General features: G+C 36.0%; 1 protein-coding gene across 8 annotated transcripts in view; it reads left to right on the plus strand.

Moving 5' to 3' along the window:
• The window catches only part of CDIN1 (CDAN1 interacting nuclease 1), a 288,076-nt gene that overhangs the window by 50,494 nt on the left and 220,497 nt on the right, over positions 1 to 17,085 (plus strand). For 5 of the 8 annotated variants that reach the window (XM_070468970.1, XM_070468971.1, XM_070468969.1 and 2 more), the window contains 4 exons: positions 5,918 to 5,963; positions 6,854 to 6,918; positions 13,125 to 13,185; positions 16,502 to 16,574. In XM_070468970.1, the coding sequence (XP_070325071.1) occupies positions 16,523 to 16,574 (52 nt within the window). In that variant the 5' untranslated portion in view covers positions 5,918 to 5,963; positions 6,854 to 6,918; positions 13,125 to 13,185; positions 16,502 to 16,522. Of the gene's footprint in view, positions 1 to 5,917; positions 5,964 to 6,853; positions 6,919 to 10,782; positions 12,139 to 13,124; positions 13,186 to 16,501; positions 16,575 to 17,085 lie in introns of those variants that run through there. The other 3 variants (XM_070468975.1, XM_070468976.1, XM_070468977.1) reach the window with 2 other exon arrangements.

Consider the following 17,085-nt stretch of genomic DNA (forward strand, 5'->3'; position numbering starts at 1 on the left):
CCAATTGGATATGTGTACAAAAATAATAAAGCAAAATGTGACTCCTATCTCAGTTCATTAAATTTAACTCAAGATAGATCATCAACCTAATATTCTTAAGCTTCTAAAAGAAAACATACAAAATTATCTTCATGACTGTGAATAGACAAAGATGTCTTAGAAAAGACACACAGCCCACACAAAAGGTAACAACAATAAAGAATTGCTACATTGGACTTCATCAAAATTAAAAATTTCAGCACTCCAGAAAACACTAGAAAGAAAAGGGAAATACAAGCCATTGACTTGAAGGTGTGACAAGGATGTTTAGCATTGGGAACTCTGATTTAGTGTTGGCAGGAGTTGAAAATTGTTACAAATACTTTGAAAAATTTTTGACAATATCTACTAAAGCTAGAGATTTGCATATCAGATGGTCCAGAATTCTACTCCACATTTGTACCCATCAGAAATGTGTACACACATGCCCCAGAAAACATGCAGAAATGTTCACAGCAGCATCATTCTCATTGCAAAAGACTAGAAACAGTTCAGAGGTTCATCAATTGAATAGATAAATGTGGAGTATACTTATACAATAGAATATGCCATACAGCAATGAAAACGAATTAGCTACACTTAAAATTAACTAGAGTCACTCACATAGACATATTGAGTAAAAGAAGACAGATGCAAAAGAATACACACTGTGTTAAAGATCAGATTCATCTGGAGAGAGAAAAGGTGGCTATCAGACAGATACCTTTTCGGATCCCAGGAGTATTCTATTTGGTCATCAAAGTGGTTATGTATGTGGTTTTGTCTTATTCACAATAAAAATGATTTTTAAAAGATTAATGTATTATGGAATAGATAAATGTTAATATTTTATGTAATGAAGGTATGTTACCAAAGTACATTTAAAACACAATTTTTGAAATTTTATTTTTGTGTGTAGACACACACACATACACACCAGACACAGAATAAAAAACACAGGAACACAGATAGATGTCTATAGATTTTACACAGAATATGTACTATTTATAACTTAGAAAACTTCATTAAATATTATATAATGAAGTTACGACGTCTGAAGGGTGTTGTCTTCTGTAGAGAAGATTGATTGGGTTTGAACGTGTTTTGTTCAGGGAAGGATTTAAAGCTGTTTTGTATGTAGTAAATAGCATTTGGGCAAAAGACTCATTTACAGTCACATAGAGACACTTCAGGCAATGGTGTGGTTGTTATTAATAAAAAAATACACCTTAGCTGCAGGAAGAATAATGAAAATTACCCAATAATTTTTTAATCATTGGCTCTTTCCTTTAGGAACTTTTTTCTTTATGTAGTTAATTAAAGTAAGGCTGTGATTTAATTTTTTTTGTTTTTTTTTTAAAGTAGTATTGTCTAAAGCTGTGGGATTTGATCAGAACTCTTTATCTCCTGTGGCTTCAATTTTCTGTCCCAAAGCAACAATGCCCACCTTTAAGGGTTGCTTGGAGGGTAATGTAACATAAATGCTTAACCTTAAGCAGTGGGTGTTAGCACACACTAGAACGGCAGATTAGCCTGGGGATTAAGGACTTGATTTCTGAAATCGGAACTAGATTTTGATTTCCAGTTCTCCCCACTTACCTAGGTCTTTAATTGTATACTTCCCTTAACTTCTCTTCCTCCATTTCCCATCTTTAAAATAAGAACAATAATAGTACCTACTTTAGAGGCTTGCTCCGAGGGTATAAAAGGCAGAGCGTAGTGTGTAGCACAAACTAGCTTGTTGACATAACTCTTAGCTCTTGCTATAGATGGAGCTGTTTTGCATATGGCTTTACATTAACCTACCAGCAAAATTAGTTAAGTGCCTGGAACAGTAACTACTTTTGTCATATATATAAAATATAAGTGGGCTTCCCTGGTGGTTCAGATGGTAAAGATCTGCCTGCAGTGCAGGAGACCCAGGTTCAATTCTTGGGTCAGGAAGACCCCCTGGAGAAGAGAATGGCAACCCACTCCAGTATTCCTGCCTGGAGAATTCCATGGACAGAGGAGCCTGGTGGGCCACAGTCCATGGGTTTGTGAAGAGTTGGACACAACCGAGGTAACTAATGTAAAACGTAAGTAGGTTGTCATTTAGTCACTAAGTCACGTCCAGCTCTTTTTTTTGAGACCCCATGGGCTGTAGCCCGCCAAGCTCCTCTGTCCTTGGGATTTCTCAGGCGAGAATACTGGAGTGGGTTGCCATTCCCTTCTTTGGGGTATCTTCCCAGCTCAGGGGTCAAACCTGCGCCTCCTGCACTGGCAGGAGGATTCTTTACCACTCAGCCACCAGGGAAGCCCGTGATGGAGCATAGGGCGTTGCTTTTTTGGAAAACCTTCCTTGACTAGTACTAAGTCACTGGCCACACAGAGCCCGTGTTTCCATTGTATTCTTTCACCAGTTTAGAGAGGTTGTACTGTACCTCGTGAGGCCTGCAAGCCTAAGACTTTGTTGGAATATCTTACTTTATCATCCTTAGTTTGATTTACTGCTTCCTGAGTTCCAGAAATAACATTGATCTTGTTTAGAGGATTTCAAGCCTATTAGAGTAGAGACACTGATGCATCCTAGGTTCTAGAGCAAAGGGAGCTTGCAAGTTAAATAAAAACATTTCTTTCTTTATGGTCTTTTTTGAAGGTTAGGCTCTTGAGCAAAGGAAGAATTTGTAGTATGTAGTATCGTGTTCCTTGAGGTTCTGCTTGCTTTAAGTCTCCCTGGGATTGTCAAAACTTCCATTCAACCCCCTGATGTCATTTTCTTTACTGTCCTTCAGCTTACTGAGCATCTTAGCTGGATGGGTCTGGAGTTAAATACAATATGGGGCCCTGGTTTGTTGCCTCATAAGTAACTGGCATTTGAAGTCTTAAATGCAGTATAAAATGAGGGTAAACAGTACCCCGTCAGTGTTTAAATTCTGTGTGGAAAAATCGCTCACACACAGCAGTTTATGATCTCTAGGCACATCAGTTTAGTGACACAGTGACAGAGGAACAATTTTAAGGAAGCCCAGTACAGTAGCTGCCAGTTAGGAAGACAATTACAGAGTGTAAAAATGGCCAGCCCCTTCTGAGTATGGCATCTTCTGCAGGCGCCGTCATGATGGAGCACCCTGCCGCCTTGCCCTTCTTCCATCATGCCTCCTGCTTCCTGGGCACACAGGAAATAGAAACCTTCCCTCCCTCCCTCTCCTCCCCTCTCTCCCTCCTTCCTGCTTTCCTCCTCCTTTCCCTTCCACCTCCCTTCTGCCTCCCTCCCTCCCCTCCTTCCTTCCTTTCTTCAAAACAAGACGTGATAATACTCAAAAGAAGTGTGGAAGGCAGTCACTTCCCTGTATGGTCTTGAGCAGCTCAGCAGTGTCCTCAGGGACCCAAGGTCTTGCATCTTCGGCTGCATCGTCCTCGGTGTGTTGACTTTGTCTTCTTACTTATTTCTTCATTGCTGCAATATGACTTACGCTGCTCCATAAGCCATTTGTCACACAACTCAGACAAGGTTTTACAGAGAGCCTGTGTAGGAGTCCACTCAGCACTCTTCTTTTTTCAGACACCTGCACGGTGAGGAGCTTAATCTGGAAGCATAGTATGGGGCAAAAATAGACAAAATTATCCTTGAAGAGACTTCATAATCCATCTTGGGCATGTGTGCAAATTAAGTGATTGCATTTTGTAATATGTAAATTGAAAACACTTGTATCCTAAGTGGCATGTATATGTTCCAAAGCCAATACCGTCTTGAAATATATGAAGAGTCAGGGTATGATTTATTTCACTTAATCCCTAAAAAATATGTGAGTGCTTGATAATATTTTAATTTTTACTTTTTTTGCATGTGTATGTAGAAAGTTTCCTCTAAATCAGTTCCTGTCTACTTTAAATGTTTTATTTTGGAGGCATGTTTTCCCATACCCATGACCTCAGGACACTGGATGTGCAATGAAAACTACTGATAGGACTGACTGTGATATTCAAGATAAGACTTTCAGTTCACAAAATCATCTCCTCTCTTTCTTCTTAGCTAGAAACCATATTCTTTGTGAAATCAACCGAGGGAATGTTGAATTTATACTGTAACTAACCCTCTCGGCCACTGAGAAAATGCATTGCTTCATAGGCTATGTCCGTGACTTTAGATGAATTGAATTACAAGCTGTTTGAAGATGGTTTCCTAGTTGAAGACATTATCTTGCCCTCAGTTTTGATGATGCTCTCGACTCTTGATGAACTTCTCACTTCGACTTGTTTATTCCTGGGCTTATTCCTCCAGCTGTCTGTTGGTCTTCCCTTTCTGAGCATCTGCAATTATATTTTTGTTTTATTTAGTTTAGTTTCTTCCTTGTTAGTCATTGGTCCCTGACTTGCCTGTTACTGCACATTTATTTCCATCATATTGTTTGACACAGACACTGACATTTTGCCCTCCATTAATTGGTTAAGATAAATATATTTTGCTGTGCAATGAGGAGCGCTCTATTTATTGTACATAAATACCTAACATGGTGACTTTTTCAGTCGTTTATAACGATTTGGGCTTAATTTCGCCTTTTTTTTTTCATGAGACGGTTGTCAACAACCCTACTAGGCTCTGTGATTTGCATGTGAAGCTCAGGGAAGCCAAGCCCAATAGGAAGATATTATACAGAAAACTGGCTCTTTCAAAGGTGGCTTCCATTTTTAAAGAGACATTGAAAAAAATTGGACTATAATGAATTTATAATTTTATTCAATCATTTCTCAGTACTTTTGGAGTTATCAAAACAGTCCTTTAGTAATTATTGATTTTCCTTGATAAACATTTATGGCATCTTTTTTGTTAAAAAAAAAATATTCTTTTGTAATCTAATAAGAGTGGAAAGGGGTTAGAAACCCAACCTATAATGATATGCAAGAGATGACAGTACTGACAGTGAGTAACGAAATATGGTGTCATTGTGTTTATTTCATACTCTCTAAACTACCTGTGATGAGCTTAAGCAGTTTCATTCATGAATAGAAAAACTTTAATTATTCACCATGCTTTGGTGTACTATAAAAGTCGAATTATTAGCATTGTAATTTGTTTGGATACCTTCTAGTAGGAAAATGTATCAGAAATAACTAATCATTTGCAACATAGGATAAGGCAACTCTATCTACAGAGGGCAATCAGAAAGAATAGCAGTGGGCTATTGATTGCTTTTTAGACAAGAAAAAAAAAATCTGTTCCATTTCTAAATGTTAACAATTGTGAGAGGAAAATCCCCACCTGGAGAGGAGTTTTCCAGGCTGCTTCGCCGCCAGGTGTTTGACATTGCGTGGAGTCTTAGATGAATAAGGCTTGTGGCAGTCGTAGGGAACCCTGTCCTCGAGGACTCCGCTTCCTGCTATGAAGGCTTCTCTGTTCAAAGCAGGCCCGTGTCGGTGGAATGTTCCAGTGATCTCTGTGCGAAGCGCAGAGTTTTCTCCCCCGTTGAATCTGAGAGAGCTACAGAAGAGGACACTTGCCTGCTAACAAAATAAATTTCAGAATGTTGCCAGTGAATAAATTGCATGTTTTCTACTGTTTATGGGATTGAACTCTCATCATTTATCAGTGGGAATAAACCATGCCACCTTGGGTCCTTTTCAACATACCTGCGTGCTACAGACACGATTTACAGTCATTCTGAAGTTTAAGAAAATCCAAATCATATGATAGTTTGCTTTGAGACCGTCCGTATTTCCCCCTTTCCCTTTCTCCCTCTCCTTGACCTAGCAGCAGGAAGCCTTTGTTTGAGGTGTTCATCTGGAACAACTTTTCCACACTTGTTTTCATGTTCTGTTAGATTACAGGGCAGCAGGCCTACCTTTGAAGCTCCTTTCTCTTTTGTTTCTTCGCCGTGCACTCCAGTAATTAACTTTGTCCTTCTTTTATTTGTTCCAGTCAATCGCAGGCCACTCTGCTGAGCATCTTCTCCCAGGAGTACCAGGTTAGAAGTTTTCTCCTTTGTGAGGGTTGACAGGTGCCTAATTGAATGATGAATGTCCCTTTATTTCTTTGTAATTGAACTGCCAGCTCTCTGATTGGGTTGGAGGATGTTCTCCTTTCCACATCAAGCACCGCCTGCGTCTCAGTGGAGGCCTGCCAAGCCTACCCATCCATCTGTCTAATAACATCTAGCCTTTGCTTATTTGGTGGACCTGTAATAAATTATGCTAAACCATTATTATTCTGACAATAATAATTTCCCCGTGTTGCGTGGTTCCATGTGCTAAATGTTTGCTGACTTGCACTGTCAGTGCCGCTTTCCATTGCTGACAGAGATGATGATAAATGACCATCGCTGGAGTGGCAGAAGGCAAGAGAGGCAGAAAATGGAGTCATTTATCATGAGATGACAGGTGTCAGTCAAGTGGCAAGTCTCTATGGAATTACTTTTTGTAGTTTTCAAATAAGTTGTTTTTAAGCAATGTTCTTCCTGGTTAAAAATGGCAATTGGATTGTAAAACTAGACTGCAGAGGACTTAGATGGAATTGAATTGAGGGAAAATTAATACAAAGGTTGAAAGAGGGAACAAGTTTTTCTCTGCCCTCTACAACCCTAAGCAAACTTATTTAGATTCAATTACTATGACCCTGTTGCCTTTTACATATATACTGTACCTTGCGCTACAGACTGGAGACATCCCAGCCATGCAATAGAGATTAAAATGCATAGGTTCATAGAGTAGAAGGGAAAAAATATCTGCTGCCGCCCAAATCCCCAAACTATTATTCGGTTTGCCCTTTTTGTTAGACATGGGGATCAAGAAATATGTCATTTTTGTTCTTGAACCTGATCTACGACACGACATAAAGATCTTTTTTATTTTGTTTCAGAAACATATTAAGAGAACACATGCCAAGCATCATACTTCAGAAGCGATTGAAAGTTATTACCAGAGGTATGACCTGCCTGCCCCACTAGAGGGTATCATAATACCTATTAATTGTAATGATAATTATGAATAAATTAGATTAATAAATTGATTTTCTGTAAAACATTCCAAGACATTTTGTTTTAAGTCTGTTATTTAAGACGTAAAGTATATTTTTTTGAATTTCTCAAATACTATGTTATATAGATATAAAGAATATGGTGAGACTATCTTAATTTACATGTGTGTGAAATCTTTACTGTGTAATAAAAAGTTACAGTATTAGAAAATCCCCATTGGATGCTTGAAACTTACTGTAAGTGCATATCTTATATAGATGCATATGTTCATGCATACATATGTCTATGTGTATATGTGAATGTTCTCAAGCCAATTTTTATTTCTCATGTAAATCAGCAAGTTGAAAAATATATTAGAAAGTAAGATTGAATTTTGGTACAGTTGTATTTTGCATTGTAGGTATTGGTTAGCCATTTTAGAAATGCAAAAGAAAGATATATATCAAGTGAGGACATATGGAGATATATAATAATGTACAACTGTCAGATTTTAAGAGGGGTTTATATTTTAAAAGGAAATCTTTTAATTTCAGCCTAATTTATTATAGTTCCCAATCTTTCTTGTTCTGAAACAAAAAGAGTCTTTAAAATAGCTCCTTTTAAAAAAAATTAAAAATTTTTATCTTTGTAATATGAGTGAATAACTTATAATGGTAAATAATTATGGTTTGAATTAGAAATTGTTGGTTGCTTTCTGAAGTATTTTAGGGACATATTGGAAAGGAAAACTGTTTGAAATATAGTCTAAAATTATTATACTTAAGATTGACAGAGCAATCTTTCTATGGTGAGAAAGATACCACTGACTTTAGATGAATGATTTTTATGCATGAAAATTCTATGAATTAAGTGAATATACAGATAAAATATTGGAATTATGTTTCTGTAAAGTCATATTTTTAAAGAATTGAGAAATGTTTATTGAAAAGTTATTCAAGTTAGGTTTTGTAAAAAGTATTCACTATGCCAAATGTGGTAAAGATATGTTCTGTTTTGAGTGGAAATGTCTGTTAAAGAAATATACATGCATACACACCCTACCTGCAGGCCACCCCCCCAACACACACACACACACTTTTATGTCTCAGAGAATTACTCTCCAAGAAGTGTTTGTAAAGTTTGAATTGATTTATTCAAAAGTCATAATCTCCTCAGTGAAATTAACATCTAAATTGAAGTCATCACCTAAATCATACATATAAAATTGAGAACGGCCCATAAAATGCCATGAAACCAGCAACTGCTTTGGCAACCAGACCCTCCACAGAAAGACTGAAAAGTGGTTCATGTGTCAAAAAGTATATTCTTATATAAAACTTATAGTCTTAGGCTTTCATATAAAAGTATTGTTCTATATCCAGACTTTAAGGCCCTGTTAACATCAACAAAGGAGAACAGCGCATTTTCTAGAAATTTGGAGATCTGCTAACAGGCCATGGGGCTGCCCTCTAATAATAATTTTTTTTTTCATTGTATAAAGTCTGTTTTAATTAGATGATTCCTAAGATCTCTAAATACTACTTTAAAAAAAGTTAGGTTCATTAAAGAGTATATTTGTTTTCTCAAGTATGAACATACTTTATTGGGTTATCTGGATAGTTTAGGCCAGAAACAAAAATCTTTCCTTTAAGTACGGTTACTCAAGGAACAGTTGACTGGGTAATAATGAAAATGAAGAAACATATTTGTGTTTCTTTAAATTTAGTTAAATATAAGAACCTCAATTTTGTGGAGTCACAATGTTTGAAACAAAAACTTGAAGTTAGGCTGTAATGGACAGACTAATAGGAAAGCAGTCTGACTTGTTTCTTACTTTATTACCCTACTTCCTTACTTTTTGCCCGACACCTTTACTTGGAGACAGGCTTTGTTGTTACCTTTCAGATGATTTGACCTCATAGGCCTCTTCTTCTGAATGTGCAGGTTGAATGTCTCTGTATCCTGTGTGGTAAATTGGCCCAAAAAGATTTTTGTTTTCCAGCTGATTAGCATAAAGCAAAATCATATCAAAACATGCTTAAGCAGTTTGACAATCTTAACAACTTACTTTTTTTTAATAAAAGTAATACTTGCCTATTGTGAAAATTAAGCATATGTGTAATGGCATAAAAAAGAAAGGAATGAATTGCCTGTAATTGTGGCGTCCATAGATAACCACTGGTATTTTTTTTCTCTGTCTTCTGTCAATCCATTTTTACATAGATGAGGTCATACTACATATGCAGGTGTGAATTCTGAACTTAATACTTGGAAAAATGTGTATAACATAGTATTGTTTTGAAGAAAGCTTTTTGTAAACATTTTGATACATCATCATATGAAGGTATCAAAGTTCATTGAAATATTCTTCTGTCATACATATATGTTTCCAATTTTCTGATATAAATAATGCTGTGATAAATATTATGGTGCTTAAGTCTTTGCATTTTGGATTAGTTTCTCAATATTTCTGTAGATGGAATTACTGGTGCAAATAATGAACACATAAGATTTTATTGTAATGTAATACAAACTAGAAATAATGTAATTACAACCTAGAAAGGTTGTAATGGTTTCATTTCTACTAGCAGTATCAGAGAATTCCTGTGTCTCTGTATTCTTGCTAGTATTGAGATGATCTCAATTCAGAATTTGAAGTCTGTATTTAAAACCATATAGTCCACAATGTGATTGCATTGTGGTCAACTGAAATTTCAAATTATCCAGACACCAGTAGAAAATATTTTCCCTTTGAATTACTGAGGAAATATCCTCAATTCTTCATGTTGTGCGTGTATAGACACAGCTTGAGTGTTCATATTGAAAACAGCTTTCTATTCTTTCCTACTGTAATGATGATATTTTAGTTCTAAACAGGAAACATACTTGGTAAAATTTGTTTAGATTTGTCTAGATCAGTGCACACGGGCACTGATCAATGCGTGGGTGCACACACACACACACACACACACACACGCTCACAACTTGCTCAGATTTGCATATTTCCTCATCAGTAGCAAAGTTTAGAAACATTGTCTCATCTCCCTTCTCTCAGCACATACTGTCCAAGGGGCCCCCTTGATTAGCTTTGAAGAATCAGACCAATTAGATTTTATTCAGGTGTTCACATGAGAAAAAAGGTTAGTTCAAATATGATATTGACATCAAATGATACAAATAGTTTTGGAAAATTTGAACCACTTTTTTGTTTAATTAGCACTGTTTTCTTTGCACTCAATGTGTCCCACCTCCTGTGCTAGGAACCAAGTATAAGGACCATAAGTACCTGTCCTCAGCTGCTTTGTTCCCTGGGAAAATAGCTGCAGGCATGGAGATGGGTTCCAGAGATTTTTCGATATAGAATCAACAAAGGTGGTGTTCAGATGTAAGCTTAGTGAAGAATTTTGGTAGTTTTTGAAGTTTTACCGTAATAGTTGTTATAAAAATATTAAGGATTAGATAACTTTGCCTTATGCTTAAAATCAGTACATACTGTTTTTAATCTTAGATGCTAACAGATCTTTCACACTAAAAAAATGTCATAAAATGGACCTTCTGTGAAGGTCTTTTAAGGATGGTTTCACGTACAAGTTATACATTTGTTACTCCTCCTGTGGCAAACTGAAGGATGACATTTAGTCTGTGTCATCTATTGCTTTTTGACCAGCTCCTATTTCTTTAAAGTATCTTTAAACTGGAAATATCCTATTAGTTATTACCAGGATAGTGATGGATGCAGCATTATATAAACCATATAATTTGGATTTAAGATGACAGTTTTCTGGCACAGGCAGTGATCTGGGATCTAGCTGTCCTCTTTCATTCTTTCCAGATCAACCCCTGAGAAGAGGTTCTGCTCTGGCAGCACTGGAGCCTTTCCTGGTCCTCAGACAGCCCAGGCCCATTCCTGACATTTGCACCTACTGTTCCGTTGTTGGGAATATTCTTCCTCTGATGGCTTGCTGCTTTCCTTTTTGTCTGTTTCTACTTCAGTGTCACTTCCTTAGAGAGGGTCTTCCTGACCAGCCCATCTAATTTATACTGTGAAAGTGTTAGTCACTCAGTCATGTCCAACTCTTGGCAACCCCATGGACCGTAGCCCGCCAGGCTCCTCTGTCCATGGAATTCTCCAGGCAAGAATACTGGAGTGGGTTGCCATTCCCTTCTCCAGGGAAATCCTCCCAACCCACGAATCAAATCTGCGTCTCCTGCATCACAGGCAGATTCTTTACCATCTGAGCCACCAGGGAAACCCAACTTACATTATAGCATATGTCATTATTTTATATATTTGTTTCTCTGTCTTTTTCTTCTCTGTCTTTCCACTGCAGTATAATCTCAGTGATGGTAGGAGCTAAAATTTTGCTCCCTGCTGCTTCTTCAGAACCTGGAATAAGGTCTGACAACTAGTCAGCTCTCAAAATGTTTATGGGATAAGTGAATGTTAAGTGGAGAGTTGTAAAGATATCCTATTATAGGCTTAAATACCCTGACCCAGAATCAGAATGCTTAATGGATTAGTTAAGCATCTGGTTAGTTACTCCAATTTGATGGAACTGATTGGTTGTTTCTTGAGCAGGCCTATCCGTGCAATGGAAATTCTGTAAGTTGATTGTGAAGGTCTTAGCTGACCTATTTCCCAAGGATCTTTCTCTCAACCACACTTGCTTTGTTTGTTTTTATTTTTGTTTTGTTTTTCCTTTGATCTTGAAATGAAAGTACTTATTTCCCAGTTAGATTCCTAAACAATTTAAGGAAGAGCCAACAGATGAAAATGGATTTATTAAAACTACTTTGAAGTTATAATGATTCCGAGCCTTTTACCCACCTTAAATAATTTGATTTTATTCCACTTTTGTTGGAAATTATACATCTTTATAAACATACATGTAAAATAGTATAATTTCATTTAGTATTTTCTCCCGGCAGTTACAAAGAAGACCTCATCTGTTGACTTTGATTTTAACTATCGAACAAATGTCATTAATTTATTCAATCAAACAGTACACTGTAGAGAAAATGTTCATACTTAATTCTATTTTCTTGTCTAAAATGTTTTTAATTAATTACTCATAATAAATGAATTTAATAAAAAGAAAAAATATGTATTACAATATAATTACCTATTATAAGCCAAGAACTGTGCTACACATAATAAACTGAATAAAATGAAAGTTTTCTACCCTCATGAGGCTTTCAGCCGTATAATTGGGATGTGTCTGAGGTGGACGAGTAACTCAGCAGATACAGTGTTCTGGGCTAAGCGATGGAGAGATGAACAGGGTGCTCCTCGACTGTACATTGAGGGACACTTAACATAGTCCTGGTTGTGGTGGATGAAAAAGGTGCTGTACAAGGTGGCTTATGAGTTATCCAGGTGAAAGGTCAGAGTGGGATGCAGTGACTAGAAATGAGGCTGGCTGAAGAGAGTAGGTAGGAACCAGATTACAAAGAACCTTACAAGAATTTTTAAGTGATTATAATTTAATTTTGAGATTTTGTTTGGGGCTTTTGAAATGTTTTAAGAAGGAGAATGGTACGTTCAAATTTTTGTTTTAAAAAGATCAGCCTGGCCTCCACGTCTGGGATGAATTTGGGGACTCTTTTGTTTGTTTGTTTTTGTAGTGTTAGGAGATGAGGAGAGCTAGAGGTCGTGACAGAAATCTAGAGCAGATAAGATGATGGCTTATGTTGCCTGTTAAAGGGTTGGTGACCCACTGATGAAAAGTTTGTTCCATCCTTTTCCCTAATCAAGTGCCAACCAACCCTGTGAACTAAAAGTAAATCAAAAGATGGTATGCTTGCATGGATTCTTTTTTCATGAGTGAACTTATTTCCTTCCCATGAAGTGGTTATGGTATAGATAATGCCAGGGTAATAGGGTTAGTTCTTTTCACCTCTCTGTTCACCTTACACATTAGGAGGAAAAAACAAGGAAGATGGGTATGCTCAGACCTTCTGCCCCCAACTTCGCTTAGTTAGTTGCCAGTGGTTTTGAGGTAAGCTGTTTTTGTTATTCTTTTCCCTTCAGTGCTTTCCTGTGACAGTAGCATACTTTAACTAGAGCTGAGTGTGGCATTTGCCCAGGAAAAACATGTACACACAGGGGATGCTGACAAGTCTATGCTGGCCTTTTCTTGTCACTGCCTTACCACTTGGCTTTGTCTTATCTAGGTATCTGAATGGAGTGGAGGAAAATGGAGCTGCCCCAGTGCTCCTGGAGCTAGCCAATGAGGTAATGTTATTGTTATTTTATTTAAACCTACATAAAACCTAAGGGGCCTGTGTAGAGTGGCTCTGCTTAGAATTATAATTAACCTTAAAAAAAAAAAAGAGAGATTTTGAGGTGCAGCAGACATTTAAATTGTTCCCTGGTCTCTTTGTACTTTTAATAATTGGACCGAGAGCTTCATGTATTAATAAATCAGTTAACTTAATTAGTCTGTTTCTTTTAAAATAAATGAGTAAACAGCTTCTTGATTTTTTATTTTGTGGGAAATTTCAACCAAACAGCTCAGGACATGCTCTTCTTTAGATGTGTTGTCTTAATTTAGTGTGAGAAATACCTGTGTCAAGTACAGAGACGTATGGCAAGAAACCCATGCTGTTACAAAAATGAAGAGAGAAATTGTGTACCTAAAGATGTAACATTTACTTGACTCATTTTTGTTGTTAGCAAACTTTTATTATATTAAAAGATACATGCCTTCCAGAAGTCTTTCTTTATATGGAGAAGCATACTGTTCTTATTAACACTAAGGATGAAGTTATTTATTGAACTTATTTGTTAACTCTTATCTGCTTCTGTTTGGGGAAACAAATAATAGTCTTACATTTAAAAAAGGAAACCCTAAAGACTTCCCATGAATGAAGAAGCTGTAAAAAGTTCATAATAGTTGCAGAGAGCACACCGAAAAAATAAAATATTTAATTCCTAAACTTTAAAATATTTATTCACCGTAATAAGAGCAATACAATATTTAGTCTGACTTGGAACTGCTTATGCAAACCTCATAGGGATGGAATGAAATGTACACTGTTTTCATGTTGCATTATAATAGAAAACATAGAAGCAAGGCAGAAAATGTGTGTTTGCATTAAAGATGACTCGGTACTGGGAGCATTAACCGTTGCGGTAGCAGCAAGTGCTCCATGTAAGGAAGGCTCCTCTCACAGCTTCTGACTGCTGTGTACCCCCACAGTCAGCCACTGAACATTACCTATCAGTTTCTAGCAGGTTTTAATAGTCTAGGCAATGTCTACACAATCTGATAGGATAGTTAACATACAGAACGGATGTTTCTCCTCCTCCTAGCAAAGCATGCTTTTTTTTTCCTTTTTTTAATTTCTAGAGCAGGGTGGTTTTTAAATGTCTCCAGACTTGAGTTGATTCTGTTAGCAACTTGAGATATCTGAGGTATAACTTATTCAGACTTTAGTGATTGCCCTTTATAAAAAAGAAGAGCATTCTTTATGAAAAAAAAAAAAAAAGCATTCCTGATATAGCATCTAGAAGGAGTGTATGCAAAGGTGATAGTCATTTTTATAGATGAATATATTGATGGCATAAGTTTTATATAATAGCATTTTGTATTCATTTGAGTTTTTAATGGATATTTCTGTTTAGCTTAGCTTATTTAGCTGACCTTAACTTCTATCTTCTAGTAATATGGAAAATTTTAACCCACTGACACATTTTCTCCATGTCAATAAATCTGTTATTTACCATGAATATATAGCAATGTTTAACCAAAGGAAATAAATCACTGTTTAAAGATGTTTCCTCTCCTTTGGCTGCAGATTAGTACAGAAATGATAGCATTTTCTGAGAGATTGCTAATGCATTTGGAAAATTGGGGGATGACCAGTACCAGATTAGGCCTTCTTAACAACCAAGCTGCCATTTTTATATGACAGTTAATATCTAAATGACATATGCTCGCATCTGGTGACAATTGATGCGATGGTAATAGTTTATGAGTCAATATATATTTAATCAGTAGAAACTGTAAAAATTGATGAGAAATATATAACATTATGTACATTACAGTGTGCAGCAACTCTCTTAAATAAGAGCACTGTATTATTGTTGATTTGGAAAGTAAGGACTCTGTGTGGTCATCACTGATTTTATAAATGTCTTAATACTTATTTTCCTATTTCAAGCCTAAAAATGAACATTTGAGAAAATCTTACTTTGTTAGTAATCATAAGATCAGTCATTCTGTTCTCTCCACACAAATATTTTCAAGTGAGATTTGAAGCACTATGAATTTTACTTACATGCTAAATTCTGACATGAAGCATGATGGCCCTATTTCAGAGAAAGATGGACACATGATTAATATGAAAATTAGGGAGATGCAAGTACCTGAACTAATAAGGTAGTCCTTATTCAGGCTGGACTACCTTCAGTAATTTCACCATTTTTCATGTGTCAGCTCTGATGTGGGTTACTAGGAATAAGCAGCATCGTGGAAAGCATTTCTTTCTACTTGGGGAATTTAAGGGCATCCAAGTACATACATATTTGAAAAAACTGTTCATACAAATGAAGCCAGCCTTTTTGTCTAGTTACTAAATCAAGATAAAATTTTGGTATGAATATGGGACTTGAAAGCCTGTCAGGAAAAAAATCATGGTGATAATACATGAGATAACACTTGCTATCTTAACACCTAAGATGAAAAGACTTATTTGGGGGGAGCCTTACTATTCTGGAAAAACACAGGCCTATTTTCTGGTGAAATTAAAACAATGGTTACAAGGGATCTGTGAACTAAAAAAACGATAGTAGGTTTCCAGAAGAGTAGATGCATTTTTAATGAAAATGACTGTTGGATTGAGTATCCCCTGTTTTCTGTTTGAGCCTTTGTAGAAAAGTTACCTCCCTGACTTCTATATTAGCTAAGTAACATTTCAGATAAACTCAAGAATAGTGAACCTACAGTACAAGTATTGTTGTTTCTTATTATTAATATCTCTACAATCTAGCTATTTTCAAGATATTTTATATATAAGAACTTGACTGGAATTTCAGTTGTCTTTGTCTTTATAAACTAAAATGAGTAAAATCCATATTTTCGATGGCTAAGGACAGTTAATTCAGTTTCTGAAAACAGCCACTAACAAAAGGGATATTTACTTGAAATTACATTCAAAACAATGTAATTATAGATAGTTGAAAAGAAAGAAGGACAGCTAGAATAAAAAAGTAGTATTGGGTAGTATTGGCCTACCAATAGAAAAAATAAAGGAGTGGTGAAAAAAGCCCATTCACTGTTTTAGATGAATATGTACTAATTTCAAATTCCATTCTTTTTCTCTAGTACTATATTGAATAATTTGACCTGTTTGTTCTTTTCAACAGCATAGATCATCATACTTGTTATAATGTTATTATGAGAGAAGCCATCACAAGAAGGAAAGATTTTAATGAATGATGCTTGTTGTGGTTGATTAAAATTGACTTAATCTTCAGTGTTGACAAAATATTGGAATATCAACAGCCTGCACAACCTGACAGTTTTAATTTTCTATTTCTTTTTTAGGTGGAGTATGCACCCTCATTAATGGCCCGGATCATACTGGAAAGGTTTCTGCAAGAGCATGAGGAAGCTCCACGTGAGTTACCTTTCTTCTAATGCTACTCTTTTCCTCCCTGCCCCCAATTTAAAATAATTTACACAGCATTTCAAGTCACTTAATGAGAGCCAGATTCCAAAACAGCTATCATGAACAGTTAATGACAATTAAATGCAATATAAAGGACCACCCACAACTTAAATACTCTTCAGAATAATGTTTTCTTCTTTGTCTAAATTCGACATTCACTCTCCATTCAGCAAAATAGACAATGTGTATCAAAGTCAAAAATTGATTCATCTTTCATGTATAGAACAAGATACATCATTTAAAAAACCACTGTCAGGAACTGGCTCTAAAAGAAACATTCATCCTTTTTATTTTAATTCAGCAAGACTGGAAAAATACTACTTCCAAATGCAAAAGTGAATTTCACTGGTCTTCGTACAAGAAAATAAAAAATAAAAAAAGGAAAGAATAAAGCTACAGGAGGAGGTTCAAGCCTAAATTAATTTGCCACTGAAAAAATACATTTTGTTATTTTCTCTGT

Source organism: Odocoileus virginianus, chromosome 6 (assembly GCF_023699985.2).
Source record: "Odocoileus virginianus isolate 20LAN1187 ecotype Illinois chromosome 6, Ovbor_1.2, whole genome shotgun sequence".
Taxonomy (NCBI): domain Eukaryota; kingdom Metazoa; phylum Chordata; class Mammalia; order Artiodactyla; family Cervidae; genus Odocoileus; species Odocoileus virginianus.